This window comes from Hemitrygon akajei, chromosome 12 (assembly GCF_048418815.1).
Source record: "Hemitrygon akajei chromosome 12, sHemAka1.3, whole genome shotgun sequence".
NCBI lineage: Eukaryota > Metazoa > Chordata > Chondrichthyes > Myliobatiformes > Dasyatidae > Hemitrygon > Hemitrygon akajei.
In genome coordinates this window covers 77683371-77704310 of record NC_133135.1, presented here as the reverse complement: position 1 = coordinate 77704310, position 20940 = coordinate 77683371, and the positions used below count along the sequence as shown (strand labels likewise).

At 42.0% G+C, this 20940-nt stretch overlaps 1 protein-coding gene across 2 annotated transcripts in view; it reads right to left on the bottom strand.

Annotated features, from left to right (window-relative positions):
• Positions 1-1352: 1352 nt before the first annotated feature.
• LOC140737236 (coiled-coil domain-containing protein 190) overlaps positions 1353-20940 on the bottom strand; it is a 37769-nt gene continuing 18181 nt past the window's right edge. For both annotated transcript variants that reach the window (XM_073063549.1, XM_073063548.1), the window contains one exon: positions 1353-12044. In XM_073063549.1, coding sequence (XP_072919650.1) covers positions 11507-12044 — 538 coding nt within the window. In that variant the 3' untranslated portion in view covers positions 1353-11506. The remainder of the gene's footprint in view (positions 12045-20940) is intronic.

Sequence of the window (20940 nt, the reverse complement as noted above, 5' to 3'; positions counted from 1 at the left end):
AAAATTAGCTATCCTCTGATCCTCCAGGGGATTCCCAAGATCTTCTAATAACTGGTAGAGATTTCCTTGCAATGAGCAAAATAATAGGGGGGGGGGGGCCTGTGGTTTAATCCGATGATCCTTGGCACTTGAGCAGCTAATGCCTCTTGGTGCCATTTTCAAACTAAATGTACACTGGATGCCCCCCAGGTCTATCTCTCTTAACAGTTCCCACTCATCCATTCAGTCCTGGTTGAGAAAGAAACTTCCTCACTGAAAAGCTCAGGACCATCGTGAATTGTCTAGGAATGGCGACGATCAAGTGAATTCCAAGGAGAAATTTGTCCCAAAACTGTATTATGAAACCAGGAGGGAAGTAGTATTCTAACCATATACAGAGGTTTGATTACCATTGGCAACACCTCCATTAATCCTTCATATGTGGAAGTAGTTAAGAGTCAACATCTCAGAAGGTCATGATTGGTCATGGGTTCCTGTAAGGACATTTGTGGTTCAGATGGGCTTTATGGCAATCCAGTAGTTTCAGAGTCACATAGTAACTCGGATTAGATACAGGTGTCCCATCACTCCTGCCATATGAGTGAAACAGGCTACTTGACTAAAAGACATGATTTCTCCAATGTGTAAAAATACATCCTTTGGGTGGAGGAGGAGTCAGGATCAGGATCAGATTTATCATCGCTGACAAATGACATGAAATACGTTGCTTTGCAGCAACAGTATGGTGCAAGTCATTAAACTCCATAAATTGCAAAAACAATTGTGCGTAAAAAGGCAGCAGAGGAAAGATAAAAGGAGGGGACAACAAAAGACAATTTGAGCAATGTTGGAGCACACTCCGGACTGAAGGTGAATCGCAAAGTTTTAACTGCAAAACCCAACTGCAACCACTAATCTTTAGACCTGAACATGGTCTGTAGGTTAAATTTAAAATGCAGCTCCGGAAAATAGCATCCTAGAGCTGTTAATCGAAAAACCAAACAATGCAGATTTACATTCATTTTGGTTGTCTGGAGTGTGGGGGCGAAGAAGGAGGTGTGAAAGTTATATGTAATTCAAAGGAAGCATTGTAGACACATAGTAAATATATTGACCTTTGATCTTCAGCATGTAAAATGTCAAGTACTATTGCGTTGAGCAGGCCGCTTCCTCTGAAAGGGTCTCAATATGATACATGTGGTGTCTCATTTTGTTGAATAAAAGACAACTTTATATCTACCAGCAGAGTGTCTCCAGTGACTTTGTTCACATTACAACAATCGCCAAGTGTACTTTGTTTCCTAAATTACTTGTTCTACATAAGACTAACAGATGGAAGTGTTGAAATCACACACACTTACACATTTGCACGCCATATTTTATTCAATACATTCTACCTTGTGGTGACAAGAAGCCAGCATCATGTTTTGTTCTATAATTAATTAAAGAAACTTTAAGAAGTAGAATTATGCTGGATTCGTCTCCATTTCCCCAACTGAAAAAGATGAGATTTTTTTCCATTTTTATTTTATAGACTCAGCATATTCATATTAGCCCAATAGCACACATTAAAATAAAAATATTACCTTCCAGTCATAATGGTAAAATAAAATGAGCACATTATTTGCGACAGTGTATGATGAAATGAGATCAGGCAAATATAGAATACTAGAGAGATTACAAATGTCCTTTCTGATGGTTTGTATAACTCTGTTTTAAAGTACATTAAAAGATTCTACATGTATCTTTCACAGCTCTTGGGACGGATTCCTAATACACACAACCACTAATGGAGTCAGTACTAAAAAAGGTCGTTAGAGCATTAACTTTGAAAAACTAATAATAGTATTCAGTGGACCTTCTGCCCTTCATACTGCTTCAGGTGAAAACCATTAGTGAATCATGTCCTCATAAACCACATGGTAACAAAACCCTTGACCTTGTTACCATGACGAAATCTCCATTATGCTGCTACTAAGCAAAAAGACACGGTGAGCCAGCAGCTCTTACAGCATCCTCTGGGAGGAGATGAAGGACCGTAGGATATGGGACATGCACCGCACCACACCTAGCAAGGGCGTGAACTCATAGGCTCTGTCCTAAACCCTGCACCTTGGTGCCGAGTGCCTGCACTGTTTGCCCCGGCCCGACCACGTCAGCCCTCTCAGGAAGTCAGCCTCTTCACACAGAACTGAACTCATTGCTATGGTAAGCACCAGGAGAGGGTTGCTTTTCATGTCAGATCCCCGTCACTGCTGAACACAAAGATGGAGAAGGCAAACACCTTTCTGCCTCAACAAATGTCTTTACTTTGGAAGTACAGTCGGGTAGCACCTCTGACTGCTCCAACTGGAAGACTTGAGCAGTATGACAAATCGGAGCTGATTGGCAAGCAAGATGCTAGTGTGCATTGTTTTAGATAGCTCTCTACTACATAGACATCCTCTCTGGGGCCTGTTGTAAAAAACTGAATGTAGTTCTCCCGCTGCAATTTAATGCATACATTACTTTTGGTGTTATTATCTGAAGAGTTACATACTTGACATTGGCAATTGTTTTGAAAGCTTCATATGGTAAGTGCACTTTGTCCTAGACCTGTAGTAGGGACTGACTAAATTCACTCAATGAAGGTTTATATATTCAACTAAAGGCATTGCAATGTCTATTTTTTTCAGATATTTTCATTAACATTAATGCTAAATTAAGGAAAAATATTCAAAGCTACATTTTATCAATTAGTAATATCTATAGTAACACCACTTGTGTATTTAAACTCATGGAAGTTATACTGTGAATCCCCTTCGGTTATGATTTCCTCCTCCTGTTGTAACGCTGCTTTCAGAGCAGACTTCAGGATGTTTGGAATCAGGTATAGTGTTGGTGGGGAGAGAGTGTGAAGATGACAGCGAAATATGCTATACCATGTTATCAGTAATCCACAGATTTTAATACATTCATGTCTGTCTGCACAACGCAGACCTCGCCATCCACAAAGAAAGACCCAATTCTTCTCCAGGCCTCCACTTAACGTGTGGGGGTGCACGTACAAGTCCTTGCAGGAAGAAAGCATGGAATGAAATCACCATCCTGAATGAATATCGAAATTCCACACAACAATAAAGCTTGATTTTGAGCTTCAGCAAGAATCAACATGTAAGAAACAAACTCTAAATTAGATTTGGATTGGGCATGGCTTGCTGAGGTCACGTGTTGCACAGCAGCTGTTAGAGGGATTGCCAGAATGTGACTGCAATGCAGCACTGATCAACCTCTGGATCACACCCAACACTCCTACAGAACACAGAATACACTGTGGAAGGGTACAGCACAGGAACAGGCCCTTATGTTGTGCTGAATCAATTCAATTAGTACTCAATGGCAACTAAACTAATCCTTTCTGCCAACACAATGTGCACATCCCTCCATTTTCCTCATATTCATGTGCCATGTGTCTCTTAAAAGTCCCTAACTTATTTTCCTCTCCCACCATCCCAGGCAGCGCATTCCAGGCATCCACATGCTTGTGTAAAAACTTGCCCCTCACATCCCCTTTGAACTTGCCCCCCTCGGCTTAAACACATGCCCTCTGGTATTAGGTATTTCAAACCTGGGAAAAAAAATACTATCTGTCTACTCTATCTATGCCTCTCATAATTTTATTAGCCTCTATCAGACCTCCCCTCAGCTGATCCAGGCAGCATCCTGGTAAACCTCCTCTGCACCCTCTCCAAGTCCTCAACATCCTTCTGCTCATCAATACTATTAAGGGCCTGCCCCAAAAGGTGTACTGTCTCCTTACGTTTGACCCACCAAGGTACAAAACCTCTCATTTGTCTGGATTAAACTCCATTTACCATTTCTCCACCCATATCTGCAACTGATCTCTATTCCTCTGTATTCTTTGCCAGACTTCTATGCAATCCACAACACCACCAAACTTCATATCAGCTGCAAACTTACTAACCCATCCATCTACATTTTCATTCAGGTCATTGATGAAGATCACAAACAGCAGAGCTCCCTGTGGAATGCCACTAATCCCAGACATCCAGCTAGAATAAATCTATTTAACCACTACCATTTATCTTCTATGGGTAGGCCAGTTCTGAATCCAAACAGCCATGGATCCCATGCATCTTAATCTTCTGGATGAGCCTCCTAGAGGGACCTTGCCGAATGCCTTACTAAAATCCATGTAGACAACATCCACAGCTCTACCTTCCTCAATCACCCTCGTCACATCAAAAACTCAATCAAGTTAGTAAGACTCGAGTTGTCCTGCACAAAGCCATGCTGGTTATCCCTAATTAGGGCGGGGTTTTCCAAATGCTCATAAATCCTATTCCTAAGAATTCTTTCCAGTAACTTCCCTACCACTGACATGAGATTTACTGGTCTGTAGTTTCCAGGATTATCCCTGCTTCTCTTCTTGAATAATGGAAAAACTTCAGCTACTCATCAGTCCTCCAGGACTTGGCATGTGGCTAGAGAGGACATGAAGATATTGATCAAGACTGCAGCAATCTCTTCTCTTTCTTCTTTCAATAATCTGGGGTATATCCCAGTAGGACCTGGGGATTTATCTACCATAATGTTCTCTGAGACCCAGTATTACCTCTTCCTTTACTTTTATACTCCTCGCTCTTTATTCTATGTATGTGCCGCAGTCTTTGCAAAAATACAAAAAAAACTGCACATGTGGGAAATCTCAAAGAAAAACAGAAAATGCTGAAAATACTCAATGGGTCACGCAGTACCTGTGGAGAGAAACAAAGTTAAACTTTCAAACTGATAAACTGATTAAAAAGTCAAATTGATAACTCTGTTTGCCTTTCCACACATGCTGCCTAACTTGCAGAGTGTTTCCAACACATATTGTTATTCATTACAACATTATATTTCTGGTTAATAACATTAGAGTGGCTAAGTAACTTGAACTTAAATGTTGTTCCTAATCACTTCTGTGATGGAAGGAAAATTCACATTTCATAAGAAAGAAAATCAAAGCAGGAATTAAATGTTTGATTTTCTTTCTTATCTGAAGTGACATGGGCAAAGAATGATTATGCTTCACTGATACAGAGCAGAACTGCACCTTGTGAACTGTGTTCACTGCTGCTCTGGTTTTGAACATCTTGTTTACTCCTTCATACTTTTATACCTTCAGTCACCTCAGCTTCACACTCTGGAACTTGGGCTGTATATTCCTCTTAAATGGAGTTCCTCTCTTTGCCTTGAAAAGCCTCAACAGTCAGCTTACTTTTCCTCTCCTTCATGTCTCTTAATCTGATGCCTTGCCTTTTCACAAGGATGTTTAAATTTCCATGATACTGGGTCAAAGAGCAGCATGCTTACCTGATTACTTGATCGCTGTTCCGACTTGCTATGTGTGAGAGCTTAAGTACGTTGGCATTTTAACTGTGACAAAAGTAATTCATCAAGCGTAAAAAATGCCCTAAATCTCAGTCTTCACCAATCAGTCTCTGTGAAAGGAGTGTTGTGTTTCACTGCGCTAAACATGCTAAATAAATGGGAACCATTAAGCCAGGATTTTCACTGAACTGGTAAAGATTTGGTGGTCCTTTTAATAATTTGCAAATAATATGTAGCATGGTTAACATAAGTTGTTATTTGTGCTGGAAACTTTTGAGATCCTTTGTGTTGTAATACTCATTGAAATATTTCTTTCTCATTATTTTTCGGGGTCTGGGAATCATCAGCAAGGCCAGCGTTTATTGCACATCCCTACATGTTCTTGACAGCGTCTTTGTGGGTCATTTCAGATCACAAACAGGAATCAATTATATTTCTGTGGGTCTTTTCTGATCACAGATATAATGAACCAGGTAAGGATGCTAGATATTTGCCTTTGAGGAATATTAATGCATTGAGTGGAATTTTATGATAATCTAATAGTTTTTAAGATTAGCTGTTTCTTAAATTTTCCAGATTATTAATGTGAATTTACTAAATGTGTGAAGCTGAATGAATTCACCATTGTTATTCTGGCATCGGGGTACCACTCTCGTAATGCAATGACTGAACCATTAGCAGACTCCATCACCATGGCTCTGAGCCCCTTCATCATCCCCTCCCCCTCCGTGATACTGTGCTGAATTAATATGACCACGATCATCTCTGCCCTTGACACTGAAGCAGATCTAATGTTAAGGGCAGTGTTGACCATGGCCATATTAATTCAGTGACTTATAGTGAAGGAAGAGGAGTACCTGTACTCCAACAAGTCAGAATGACAACTTGACAGCAGTCGTGCGATCATTGTTCCTGGTTGAAATGCTTCATCTGGTCTGCTAAAACCAGTCCAGATTAAAGGTTTGATAAGAAACTTCAACCATCTATTTCCCTTCACGGATACTGCCCGACCTACTGAGTTCCTCCAGCAACTCATCTACTGCTCCATATTCCAGCATCTGCAGTCTCTTATATCTCCATTCCATATGTGAATATTGACTGATACCAAGCAGAAGCTTTATCCTTTGCAAGTATCTTTTAAGAAGACTTCTGTAGTATTTTATCTGCAATGGTGCACTCAGTCTGACTGGAGCCCAGGATGTATCTTTAGATGGCAGCAAGACTCCAGGTCAGGTTGGTTTCTGTCAGCTCACAACAGCTCCTCCTTTAAACCCATTTGAGCTTTAATAGCCTCTCGACTTTCAGCCATTCAGTCATCAGACTGCGCCACTAGCTGCGCTGTCCTTCCTGTGGCACAGTCTGATTCAAAGTAAATATTCAACCAAAGTTTTGGGCCCAGAGATGTTTCTGCAATGTCTGTGGCCAAAGACAAAATTCTATCTAATTTCAAGCTAAAGTCTTTCCCCATGGATTTCTAGTTGCACGTCTGTAATCAATTACTGCAGTGTTCAGCAAAAAGCTGTAAAATCCTTGATGATTAATTGAAGTATAATTTTCATTAAACTAGAAAGAGATAAAATATAAAATTCAAGGCAATCTACTTCACCATTGTCACGGGAATTACAGACTAGTCCTATTCCGAGTAGCAATTGCAGTAAATGAACCAATCTTATAGGCCAAGTTGAATAAGCTGAAGTTATACTGCATTTGCTTCAAATACTGACAGCTGAGGAGGAGAAGGTCAAGTGAGGGCTCCTGTTTTTAATGATAAGGTCTTAGGAAATGGACAATGCATATTCTGAGCTACTAGTGCTTTTCATAATGACTTACTGTGCAATTTTATACAGAATGAAAGGATTCAGGATTCTAATACAATCTAATTTACTAACTGTGACTCATTTGTGAGGTTCACAGCAAAGTATCACCTGGAAGTTCCCCTCCAAGCTGCATACCTGATGGACTTGGAAATACCTGGTTGCTGCTCTTGGCTAGCAGGTCTAAATCTCAGATCACCCTTATGGTGGTGAGTACCAGTGCCACTCCATGCCAGTTGGCGATGGACATCACTGGCAAAGCCAAAGGTTATTGAATGACAGGAATCTCATCTCTGGCTAGATAGTTCATGTCCCACTTCTGTAATATGGAGCATAAAATCTCCACTCATTATAAAAGAACTTAGGTTGATATAAAAATCTGATGACAGTAGTTTCAAGGAGAGTTCTTCCTGGTGTCACAGTCAATATTTGTCCCACAGCGAGCATAACAATAAAAATAAATTTCTGGTTGTTTAACTCACCGTCGTATATGAAAACTTACTATACATCAAACGGCTTCTATATTTCCTAACTTTAGTATAGTGACTCCTCCTCTTTGATTGTAAAACACTTTGCGATTGGTTGGAGACATTCCTAAAAAAAATACTGTACAGCCCATCTTTTTTACACCCATTAATTTTTAAAAGGGTTTTAGCAAAATGTTGTGAATAGTTTAACTAGTTCAACCAGTTTGGAGCAGCACAGTAGCGTAGTGGTCAGAGTAGCAGTATTACAGTGCCAGTGACCTGGGCTCAGTTCCGATGCCGTCTATAAGGAGTTTGTATGTTCTCCTTGTGATCATGTGGGTTTCCTCTGCAGGCTCTGGTCTCCTCCCACAGTCTAAAGATGTATGGGCTAGTAGGTTAATTGGTAGGGTGGATGCATTCGGTTGCTGCAGACTCGTTGGGTTGAAAGGACCTGTTTTACGCTGTATCTCTAAATAAAAATTTTTAAATGGAACATAATGTAAGTCGCACCATGTGAAAACGTGGTAATGAGTTGTATTGAACCTGTATTACATTGAACTGCTGCTGCTAAGTTAACAAATTTCACGACACATGTCAGTGATAATAAACCTGATTCTGATTCTAAATGCGTTTCAAATTAAACAAAGGTATCAAAGGTATCTTTCCTGCAACATCTTGTGTGTGTTGCAAACATATCTTGATGCCTGCAATTCCTCACTCAGCTTGGTGAACTTATTCCCAAGATGTGGATTAATTCTATATATATGGGTTCTGTAAATTAACTACGTTATTTATTCAAACTGTATTACTTTTGCACTGTCTCTACCTCAGAGCTGATGACTTTGAACTTAATTTCATGAGCAATAATCTGGCAGAGCAAGTTTCTAAAATCATGCTAATTGAAATTTATCCTTGTAATTTGCCTTTTAATAAATTATTTTCAGAATTTGGGTGTGTTTACATACAGTTGGCGGGTTGAAGGAGATTGCGACTCCACCCTGGTCAAATTGCTCTGCTGAGAGATATTTTTAACAAATAAACCTTTAAAGATAGTGTCAAAAGAACCAGCACATGGGGAAATTTCTGACGCATTGCAAGTGGTTTAAAAGAAAAATCCAAAAATATTGAAATCTACAGTACAGTCTTGCATCGGGACTTTTGTTAGAATCTGACCTTGGGCCTCTCATTTCAATGTAGCTGCACAACATGATGATCTGAATTCAGATAGACCTCAATTGTCAGTAATTAGTTGACTTTGCCAACACTGAATAGAATAACTTAAAGGAATGTTCAGCATCCATTTTCCACTATGACATTGAAGCCTGCACCAATCACCAAACAGAGGCAGAAGGAACTAATCTGAGGTAAGATAAAGGAAATGTAATCACTTTGTGAAGCTTCTGTTCAAAGTGGCAAATTAGCAATAAATTACAAAGCCCTGATACAAACTCTCTTAATTACTACATCCATATATTTTAGCTGTTTTAATACCGTGGCATGGATTTTCGGTTGAGGCTTTCTGTCTACTAAATTAAGTAAGTAATCATCAGTCTACAGACGATTGGAAACAGTTCTTTCAGTTCATCACTAACCCTACTCTAACACATTTATCCTCCCCAAATTCCAATCCGACTTCCCCACCTGGCATCCACGGACTGCTCAGTTAATGGTGGGGGTCCATGGTATAAATAAGGTTAGGAACTCCTGCCTTAGATTCCAACACTTATCCACACACTAGGGCCAATTTACCTGTACGTCTTGGGAATGTGGGAGGAGACCGGAGCATCCGAGGATAACTCAGCAGTCACAAGGACAATGTGCAAAATCTATTCAGACAGCACCAAGGTCAAGAAGCAACTGATAACACTGGAGTTGCAGATCAGCAGGCTAACATCAGTGGGCTAGAACTCAGATTCAGCTGAGTCCTTGCCAACAAAAAAAAAATGGTGCTGCTCCTAATTTTTCCTGCAACTGAAAGGCCACTTACTGGGAAATAGAAAACCAAATGAAGTATGAAAAGGAAATTGGATGTAAAGGAAAGAATACCTTTGCAGATTAAGTAAGAAGTTAAATGGCAAGTTCCATGGAAATGAAACTCCATAGTTTCAGTTGTTTGCTTTCTGGGGTGGAAAGGTTGACTTGCAATCCAGGAAGCATTAAATAATTTGTTAGCACATTCCAGCTCCGTCAGTGATGAAGTAATCGGAAATGAATGTGCCAAGCAGCTACTTCATGAAGTTCAAAGAATTTTGAAGGTGGAGTTGCTGCTTTCGAAGTGAGGACACTGACATGGCACAAAAGGTCCAGCAAATTGTGGAGTTTGTAACTCAAAAGACAACTCTTCATTGCAGGGTGTTACAGATGAAAGACCAGTGCAGAAAATCTGGGCCAATTCTATTTATGAATGTGTTGCCGCCGTAGCAGGTTTCCTACTAATTTCCTGAATGACTTTTTGAGTGTTTCCACCATTTCCCGTCATTTCAGTTTTCCAGCATCTGCAGTTTTTGACTCATATCTATAACTCAGTAAAGAAAATTGAGCCTAACTGTCTGCTGGCGGGTACGCCTAAGGCTGATATAATATTCCAGCAACCAACCTCCACCCATGGGGCCGTGAGACACATTGGGAAACCCAGAGTCTGTGCCAAGTGTGCAGCAGAATCTTAGTGTATTTGTGCTCAGTTACACCTTTATGTTTTTAAACATATTTACATGCACTGTCAACTATGATTCTTTCCTCTCAACCCATAAAAAGCTGAAGGTTCGTGCAATATATTCAAAGAAAGTACACTGTCTTTGAGCAAGGTACAGAGCAGAATAACCCTGGGCTAAGTTTGCTTTTCTGACTTACTGAATGTAATAATGGATTCCACATGGTTGAATCAACTTGCATTTGTTCCTGTCGCAAGTATTGTTACACGAAACTGTTCTTGTGTTTTCAGTTGAATACCAGGAGGGGTTTTCTGAGTTGTTTAAAATGAAAACAAGTTATGATAGGGTTGAAACCACACAGCGGTCAGAGATAGGAGATATAATCTAAATGCTAGAGCTCAAAATCAGAGGAATGCTTTTGTCCATAAAGACCGGGAGGAAACCAGCTGAACAGGTGGACACACATGCACACGCACACAGTGTTGGAGGAACTCAGCTGGCCAAGCAGCATCTATGGAAAGGAGTAAACAGTTGATGTTTTGGGCCGAGACCCTTCGTCAGGACTCCTGATTAATTAGTGTGTCCTGCTGAAGGGTTTCAGCCCGACTGTCAACTGTTCTCTCTTCCATTGATGCTGCCTGGCCTGCTGAGTTTCTCCAGCATTTTGTGTATGTGTTGCTTGGATTTCCAGCATCTGGAGTTTTTCTTGTCTCTGGATAGCTGGAGATTTGATGTTAAAGTTTGTGAAAGATATCTATTAGCAGCAGGGATCTTAGACGTAGGGCAAGAACTCCGCAGCCAGGACTTGGTTAGGGACTTGGCAATGAAAAGGAGACTTAAACACTCAATAGGCTGAGAGACTACATGCTCCACAAAGGCCATGCTCAGTTCAGGCTTCAGAACTTCATTTTCCTCTTGTTTTCTATCCCATTGCTGGGGTTCAATTAATCAGTCCTGGGATTGGGGAGAGCATCAGTCACTTTCTATTCAGTGGAATAAAATGGGGGCAATATGTATGAAGTGAGCTTGCCTGTCTCAAGGTGAGCTCCCACTAACCCCGCAAGCTCTGTTGGGACCAGTGTCAGAGGGCACAAGAGACGTTGGCTCTGGCACAATGGTAGGAGTCAAATCTGTCCATCTGGGGCAAATATTATCCAAGGTGGATGTAACAAGTGTGGCAACTATTTTCTCTAATTTTTCAGTCCAATTCTGCAATATTCGTTTAATTTGAATTTGCTCCCATGGAGCTGTTGTCCCTGACAGTTGTTGCTTCCTTCTCTGTGACGCGTTGGATGGGCCCATTGCATTTTCTGAAGATTTCACTGATCGGCAGTTCCTTCTCACTGTCGGGTTTGTTTCGGTGTCTAATGTATCGTGCTTTCCTCGCTTCAGCGAAGGCCTCAAGGAAACTGGGCATGGTGTGCATGGTTCTGGGCAATCCGTCCGGAGCATAGAACTCGGACCCATCGGGGGAGCTTTCCTGTGCTGCTTGGTTTCCCCCTGCACCGTCCGTGACTGAGATGGCTGGCTTGGTGACAGGCTGGTTCGAGGTTGACGCAGTGGCACCGTCAGTCCGCACTTCTGCATTCAGCTTGGGTGGTGTCAGGGCTTGGACCTCTTCTGCCGCAGCGTGCTTATCAGGCTTCTCCCGTTCGCCACCGAACCCACTGAGGAACTCATTGATCTGTGTCTGCAGAGCATGAGAGACGCTGGGTGGTATTACAATCCTGGCAGCTCTCACCGGGGAGTGGTTCTGCGCTCTACAATTGTAAGAGAAAGCTGTGAGGAGGAGGAGCAGGAGTAGGCCATCCGGCTTTTTGGACCTGCTCTACCATGCATTAAAGTCACGAGTAATCATTCTCCTCAGCACCACCCTGCCCTTTCCCCACATTCCTTTAAAAATACTTATTTTGATGAACCCAATGGATAAGCTCATTAAATCAAAGAATTCCCAGGATTCATCATGCCTTAAGGGAGGAAATTTCTCCTCTCAGTCCTAAATAGCATGTGGCTTATTCTGAAGTGGGAGCCCTGGTCCTCGTGTCCTCAGCCAGGAGAAACATCCTCCCTGCATCTGGCTTGTCAAACAGTGTAAGTCTTGGTGAGATCTTTGTGATTTTTATAAATGACCTGGATGAGGAAGTGGAGGGATGGGTTAGTAAGTTTGCTGATGACACAAAGGTTGGGGGTGTTGTGGATGGTGGGGAGGGCTGTCAGAGGTTACAGCGGGACATCGATAGGATGCAAAACTGGGCTGAGAAGTGGCAGATGGAGTTCAACCCAGATAAGTGAGAAGTGGTACATTTTGGTAGGTCAAATATGATGGCGGAATATGGTATTAATGGTAAGACTCTTGGCAGTGTGGAGGATCAGAGGGATCTTGGGGTCCGAGTCCATAGGACGCTCAAAGCAGCTGTGCAGGTTGACTCTGTGGTTAAGAAGGTGTACGGTGTATTGGCCTTCATCAATCGTGGAATTGAATTTAGGAGTCAAGGGGTAATATTGCAGCTATATAGGACCCTGGTCAGACCCCACTTGGAGTACTGTGCTCAGTTCTGGTCACCTCACTACAGGAAGGACATGGAAACCATAGAAAGGGTGCAGAGGAGGCAACAAGGATGCTGCCTGGATCGGGGAGCATGCCTTATGAAAATAGGTTGAGTGAACTCGGCCTTTTCTCCATGGAACTAAAGAGGTTGAGAGGTGACCTGATAGAGGTGTACAAGATCATGAGAGGTATTGATGGTGTGGATAGTCAGAGGCTTTTTCCCAGGGCTGAAATGGTTGCCACAAGAGGACACAAGTTTAAGGTGCTGGGGAGTAGGTACAGAGAAGATGTCAGGGGTAAGTTTTTTAGTCAGAGAGGGGTGAGTGTGTAGAATGGGCTGCCAGCCACAGTGGTGGAGGCAGATATGATAGGGTCTTTTAAGAGGCTTTTAGATAGGTACATGGAGCTTAGTAAAATAGAGGGCTATAGGTAGGCCTAGTAATTTCTAAGGTAGGGACATGTTGGGCACAACTTTGTGGGCCAAAGGGCCTGCATTGTGCTGTAGGTTTTCTATCTTTCTAGATCTCTTCTCACTTCTCTAAATTTCAGAGAGTACAGTCCTGGTCCACTCAATTTTAGCTCACACAACATTTGACTCCACATCTCCCTCACCCAACAATCTCCCCAATCTCTAAAACAAAAATAGTGAATCTGTCCTCTACTCTCTCTACAGAAAGTATTTCCCCTCTCTGGGCAAGGAGAGCTGTGGTGAACTACATATACCTGTCTGGACACGCCCCTCTGATGACTGCTCCTGTGGCTCCTCCCACGGACCCCTGTATAAAGGCGGTTGGAGGCACTGCTCCTCCCTCAGTCTCCAGGATGTTGTGTGGTGGTTTCTTGCAGCTAATAAAAGCCTGCCATTTGCCTCCCGTCTCCGAGAGTTATTGATGGTGCATCAAGAGCAAAACTGTACACAATACTGCAAATGCAGATCTGTACAAATGCACTTAGGAATCTTTATCTGTTGGGGATTCCGATTTCCAAGTACCAGGTGACACTTTTTTGCTTACAAATACAAATATAATATGCAATACAAATATGGTACCTTTAAATTCTGCTTGTTTGGTATTTGAAAAGATCAGTTATATAATGTCCTGTGAGAGGAAATACTAAGTAAGTTTCATTCTCCAATTTACTCTTGCTGGGGTGAGTGAAGGAGAAAATTGCTATAGTGTAGAGCTTGATGGACTGATAGATGTCAACTGGAAATATTGGTTATGAAAAGTACATCAAAAATGTTGAGATACAAGATTGCAGATTTTGACCAAATTAAACAGAGCTGCAGGAACTCGGCAGGTCACACATCATCTGATGCAGGATCTCAACCTTGGAAGCTAGCTTTCCCATACTTAGCTTTTTCATACTTCTCCTGTTGTTCAGGATGTTTTGAAATATTCTGCAATGTAAAATGGGATCTCTAAAGTTTAGCGAGTTCTGCAATCAGAGACAGATATCAAAGTGGCTGCCTAGATTTACTGGGCCTCTTGAAAGACAACTTTTGCCTGGAAATTCAGTAGCAATGCTACTTTTTATCATACAGCATAGTTGAGTTGGATATATTATCATACCCACTCCTATAACTGCACTTTGAAAAGACTAAAAACATCCTAGTCACTTGGAAATGAGACCACTGAAGCTTTGATGGAGTGGGAATGGTAGGTTGTTATTGTGTATTTAATATTTCAGAAATATTTGAGAAATCTTGTAAATATATTGTTGGAATGAGCAATCTTTGTTCTGTATACAATTAATTATGGTTATATGTAAGAACAAGTGAATTTCATATGTCACGATGATACCACATGATATGTACACGCCTCATTTAAATTAAAGAACAAACTAAGCTTGCATCTCTCGGCTCTCTTGTTCTCCTTTAGTTTAATGTTGGAAGATACAGTAGGGATGAGGTATTTTAAAAATGACCCCGAGATGGCTACTGAACTGTTGAAGTGCAGCGAGACATTCAAGTTAAAAGAAAAGCACAGCAGAGAACAGTCAAGGAAAAAAGAAACAGTGCAGCATGTGCAGAGACAGTCGAGTTAAGAAAAGGTAAAAAGTGGAAGAGTTCATGGGTTCATCAAGAGTGAGTACCAGGTGATAATAATCATACAAATAACTCAGAAATGGCTGGCTACATCGGAAAGATTGACATGTTCATTTGCTCCACAGATAACTGGCTCATGTATAGTGAGCTAATTGAACAGTATGTTGAAGGAAATGAAATAGCCAATGAGAAACAAGTACAGGCAGTCCCCGGGTTATGTACGAGTTCCGTTCCTGAGTCCGTCTTTTAGTCGGATTTGTACGTAAGTCGGAACAAGTACATCTGGTATTATTTAGCGTCAGTTAGTCAAACGTTTGTCTTAGTATATAGTATATATGTTACTTTTCTATGCATATAAAACACTTAAGAAATTTATGTATTCCAATAATTAAACCACTGTGTTGCTTAATAATAATTGTAGCTTTCATCGGGGCAGGGCCTTTCACATGCTCCATTATTCTCACTTTATCCATTATCCTTTAAAATTGTTCTGATTATTGACTGACTGTAGCCTAACGCTTTTCCAATGACCGATGGTGTTTCACCTCTTTCCAAACGCTTTATTAATTCCACTTTATTTTCAATCGCGATCGCTTCCCATCAATGGAACAGAAACACTGCGGGTGGCGGGTCCCGAGCTCCGCCGGCTCCCGAGGTCCGCTGGGTCCTAAGGACCACTGCACTGAGACAGGCTGAATGGGACAAGTGGGGGCTGAGCTGGGTTTGGGTATTTGATCCTCCACAATATTCCGCGTGGGAATTTAAACTAGAGGTGGCGGTGGTTTTTTTTATGGGGTTGAGTTGCGAGCTCGACATCAACCCGACACGGAAGCAGTCTGTCACTAAATCGAACTCGGGAACCTCCGTTCTCCAGCAGAGTGTTGATCTGACTGCGCCACCAGGCGACCGGAATAAGGGGGGGGGGGCGGGGTCAGGGTGAATTTTACTAAGAAAATTTTAAGCCAAATACAAAGTTAAACACTCAACACAGTGACAACGGCAATGACTTAAAATGGCGGACGGCGTTCTCCTTCCTCGGTTCGTAAGTATGAGTTGTCCGTAAGTCGGATGTTCGTAACTCGGGGACTGCCTGTACCAATTTTGCTGAATGCTTTGGGTTTAAAGACATACAGTTTACTTCAAAGTTTAACTGCTTCAACCAAACCAGCCAAAATGAGCTTTGGTGATATTCTGAAAGTAATGTAGGATTATTTAAATCCAAAACTGTTGTTAATTGCTTAACGGCTTTCAGTTTCATAAGCAGAATCAAAAAGGAGAGTCTATTTCAGCATATGTGGCTGAAGTGAAGAAATTACAATGCCAGTTCAGTGATGGGCTTAATGATACACTGAGAGATCATTTAGTTTGTGGAATCTTACAAGAAAGCATTGAAAAACGATCCCAACTGGAGTACAACTTACATTTAAAAGAGCAGTTGTAATTGCTGTATCAATGGAAAGAACAGACAGAGGCACAGATGAGTGGAAGTTAGGACTGAAAGTGAGTGTAAACATCTAAACAGAAACCAGCCTGGCTGAATGAGTTGGGATATCATTGCGGAAGGGGCTCACATTCACCAGTCCATTGCAGATTTACAGGTGAAACTTACAGAGAATGCAACAAGGCAGGACACCTTCAAAGAGCATGTTGGGCAGACTAAAATAAATGGACTGGACTAGAAAGGGAAAAAGCTAAAACGTCATGTTGCAGTTTCAAAAAGAAACTGTTGAAGAAAAATCTGATAACAATGAGAGTAACAAAGGACTGGCTAGCCTTGAGATTTTCATTGTGAAAGCTAGCAACACAGCTTATATCTGAAGTGAACAGCAAATTACTTAAAATGGACTTGGACACTGCTTTGGCTATTTCAGTCATTTCACAAAATGAGTCTGATTGGCTTTTCAAAGATACTGAACTGAAGCCTGTGGATTACCAACTAACTAATTATATTGGATAAAAGATAACTCCTTTGGGAATGACATTTGTACCAGTGAAATACAACAACTAACAAGCCAGTTTTAGCTTATATGTGGTAAAAACTGGAGGACCAGCATTGTGGTCGCATGATTGGCTGAAACAACTACAACTTGATTGGAGATCCGTCCACCAATTGCTTGCCAATCCCGTGCAATGAAGCCAATTGAAATTGAATTAAGAAAGATGCTACATGATGCCACAGAAGTGTTCAAGGATGACAGTGGAAAATTCAAATATATCAAGGGTAAAATAATGTTAAATGAAAATGTCACATCCAAGTGTTGCAAAGCACGTCTTGTTCTTTATCTCACCCATGGTAAAGTAGCCAGTGAGTTAGATCACATAGAGGCTGCAGGAATTCTTTCCAAGGTTTAGTGGAGCCCACGAGCAACCCAGTGGTCCCAGTAAGCAAGAAGAATGGGTCTGCCAGGATCTGTGGTGATTTGAAGGTTACCAGTAACCTAGTTCTGAAAGTAGATCAATACCCTCTGCCCATGATAGAAAACTTTTCTGGAGGGAAGCACTTCAGCAAAGTAGACTTAGCTGAGGCCTACCTACAGATGGAGGTAGGGGAAGAGTCCAAAGTTTTTCACACCATAAGCACTCACAAAGGACTTAGAGTGCACTTATTTTTGGAGTAGCATCAGAGCCTGCACCCTGGTTGAAAGCTATGGACCTGATGCTGCAAGGCTGCCCAGGCACTCAGCATTACCTGGATGATATCATTGTTACCATAGAACCATAGAACACTACAGCACAGTACAGGCCCTTCAGCCCTCCGTGTTGTGCCGACCTATATAATCCTTAAAAAAAGTACGAAACCCACACTACCCCATAACCCTCTATTTTTCTTTCATCCATGTGCCTGTCCAAGAGGCTCTTAAATACCCCTAATGTTTTAGCCTCCACCACCATCCCTGGCAAGTCTTTCCAGGCACTCACAACCCTCTGTGTAAAAAACTTACCCCTGATGTCTCCCCTAAACTTCCCTCCCTTAATTTTGTACATATGCCCTCTGGTGTTTGCTATTGGTGCCCTGGGAAACAGGTACTGACTATCCACCCTATCTATGCCTCTCATAATCTTGTAGACCTCTATCAAGTCCCCTCTCATTCTTCTACACTCCAAAGAGAAAAGTCCCAGCTGTGCTAACCTTGCTTCATATGACTTGTTCTCCAATCAAGGCAACATCCTGGTAAATCTCCTCTGCACCCTCTCCAAAGCTTCCACATCCTTTCTGTAATAAGGTGACCAGAATTGAACACAATACTCTAAGTGCGGTCTCACCAGAGATTTGTAGAGTTGCAACATGGCCTCTCTACTCTTGAACTCAATCCCCCTGTTAATGAAGCCTAGCATCCCATAGGCCTTTTTAACTACCCTATCAACCTGCGCAGCGACCTTGAGGGATGTATGGATTTAAACCCCAAGGTCCCTTTGTTCATCCACACTCTTAAGTAACTGACTGTTAATCCTGTACTCAGTCTTCTGGTTTGTCCTTCCAAAATGCATCACCTCACACTTATCTGGATTGAACTCCATCTGCCATTTTTCTGCCCAACTCTGCAGCCTGTCTATATCCTCTTGTAACCTTCGACAACCTGCAGCTCCATCCACAACTCCTCCAATCTTCTGCAAACTTACTCACCCATCCTTCCGCCTCTATATCCAGGTCGTTCATAAAAATCACAAATAGCAAGGATCCCAGGACAGATCCCTGCGGCACTCCACTAGTCACCGACCTCCAGGCAGAATACTTTCCTTCCACAACTACCCTCTGCTTTCTTCCTTTAAGCCAATTTTTTATCCAAACAGCCAAGGTTCCACTTATCCCATGCCTCATGACTTTCTGGATGAGTCTCTCGTGATAAGGATGACAAGGAACATCTCCAAAACATGAAGACAGTGTTAAAAATTTAGAAGATTATGGGTGCAGAGCCCTATGCGACAAGTGTGAAATCTTTAAACCAAGCATCACTTACTCTGGTCACACCATTGACGCACAAGGATTACACAAGTGTGCTGAGAAAATTCAAGCAGTGATGGATGCCCCAGGGCAAATGGATGCGTCACAGCTGCGGTCGCTTTTAGGATTTGTCAACTACTGTAACAGGTACTTGCCAAACCTGGCTGCTGTGCTCCACCCCCCAGAAACCATTACTGCAGAATGGGAAGAAATGGCAATGCACAAAGCAGAGCAAGGTGGCTGTCAAAAATGTAAAGGAAGTGGTGAGGTCAGACTATGCTCATGCATTATGATTCACACCATCCGGTGAAGCTTGCTGTGAAACCTCACCTATGGTAGAAGTGAAGTCATGTTACATGTTATGAATGATGGAAGTGAAAGCCCCATAGCCTTTGCATCAGATTCCCTTACTGTTGCCGAGAAAAGTTATGTACAGATTGACAGAGAGGCTTTGAGTCGGGTTTGGGGTGTAAAACATTTTAACCAGTACTTGTAAGAGAGGGAGTTTACCCTCGGTACTGATCATCAACCACTAGTGTCCATTTTCAATCCACAGAAGGGTGTTCCACTAACAGCAGCAGCCCTTGGAAAAGGAAATAACAGAAATAAATTACAACAAATGACATTCCTCCTGACATATTCTCCCTAATGCAAATCAAAAGTCGCCCTATTATGGCAGAGTTGAGCCAAAGCAAAATCACAGAAGGCCCCACTCTGTCTCAGGTCTACGTGGCCAGATAAAATGGCTGGAATGTTCCCTCATTTTTACCAACATTACAATAAACTTCCCCTTGACGGAGGTTGTCTTATGTAGGATTGCACCATCCAAGCTGAGAGCTAAAGTGCTGAGGGAGCTACAGGCCAGTCATCTAGGCGTGGTTAAAATGAAAGCATTGGCCTAAGCTTTGTCTGGAGGCCTGGGATGGATCAGCAGATTGAGCCTCTTGCCGTGCACTGTCCTGGATGTCAACACATCCAGAAGATGCCTGGAGGATCACCTCTCCATGCCTTGGTACGGCTTGCATTGTCCTAGCAGAGGATTGATGTGGATTTTGCCAGACTATTCATGGGCTCAAATTTCTGAGGAGTAGTGGATGCAGCTGCAAAGTGGCCAGAAGTATGCCCAGTAGCCTCCAGTACAGCTTCACACACTACTCATGTGTCGAGAAGCTTCTTCGCAAGGGCTGGCGTTCCAGAACACTTCGTCAGTGACAATGGACCACAATTTGTGGGGAAACAGTTTCAATCATTCCTAAAAAAGTGAATCAGAATCAGGTTTATTATCACCGGCATGTGATGTGAAATTTGTTAACTTAGCAGCAGCAGTTCAATGCAATACATAATATAGAAGAAAAAATAATAATAAATAAATAAGTAAATATTATTTGGTATACTTTATACATTATAACTATACTGAATAGATTAAAACTTGTGCAGAAAACAGAAATACTATATATTTAAAAAGAAGTGAGGTAGTGTCCAAGGGTTCAATGTCCATTTAAGAATTGGATGGCAGAGGGGAAGAAGCTGTTCCTGAATCGCTGAGTGTGTGCCTTCAGGCTTCTATACCTCCTACCTGATGGTAACAGTGAGAAAAGGGCAAGGCCTGGGTGCTGGAGGTCCGTAATAATGGACGCTGCCTTTCTGAGACGCCACTTCTTGAAGATGTCCTGGGTACTGTGTAGGCTAGTGTCCAAGATGGAGCCGACTAAATTTACAACCCTCTACTGCTTCTTTTGGGCCTGTGCAGTAGTCCCCCCATCTGCACCCATACCAGACAATGATGCAGCCTGTCAGAATGCTCTCCACGGTTCATCTATAGTAGCTTTTGAGTGAATTTGTTGCCATACCAAATCTCTTCAAACTCCTAATAAAGTATAGCCACTGTCTTGCCTTCTTTATTACTGCATCAATATGTTGGGACCAGGTTAGATCCTCAGAGATCCTGACACCCAGGAACTTGAAGCTGCTCACTCTCTCCACTTCTGATCCCTCTATGAGGATTGGTATGTGTTCCCTCATCTTACCCTTCCTGGTCCACATTAAGCACTTTTGTCTTACTGACATTGACTGCCAGGTTGTTGCTGTGGCACCATTCCTCCAGTTGGCATATCTCGC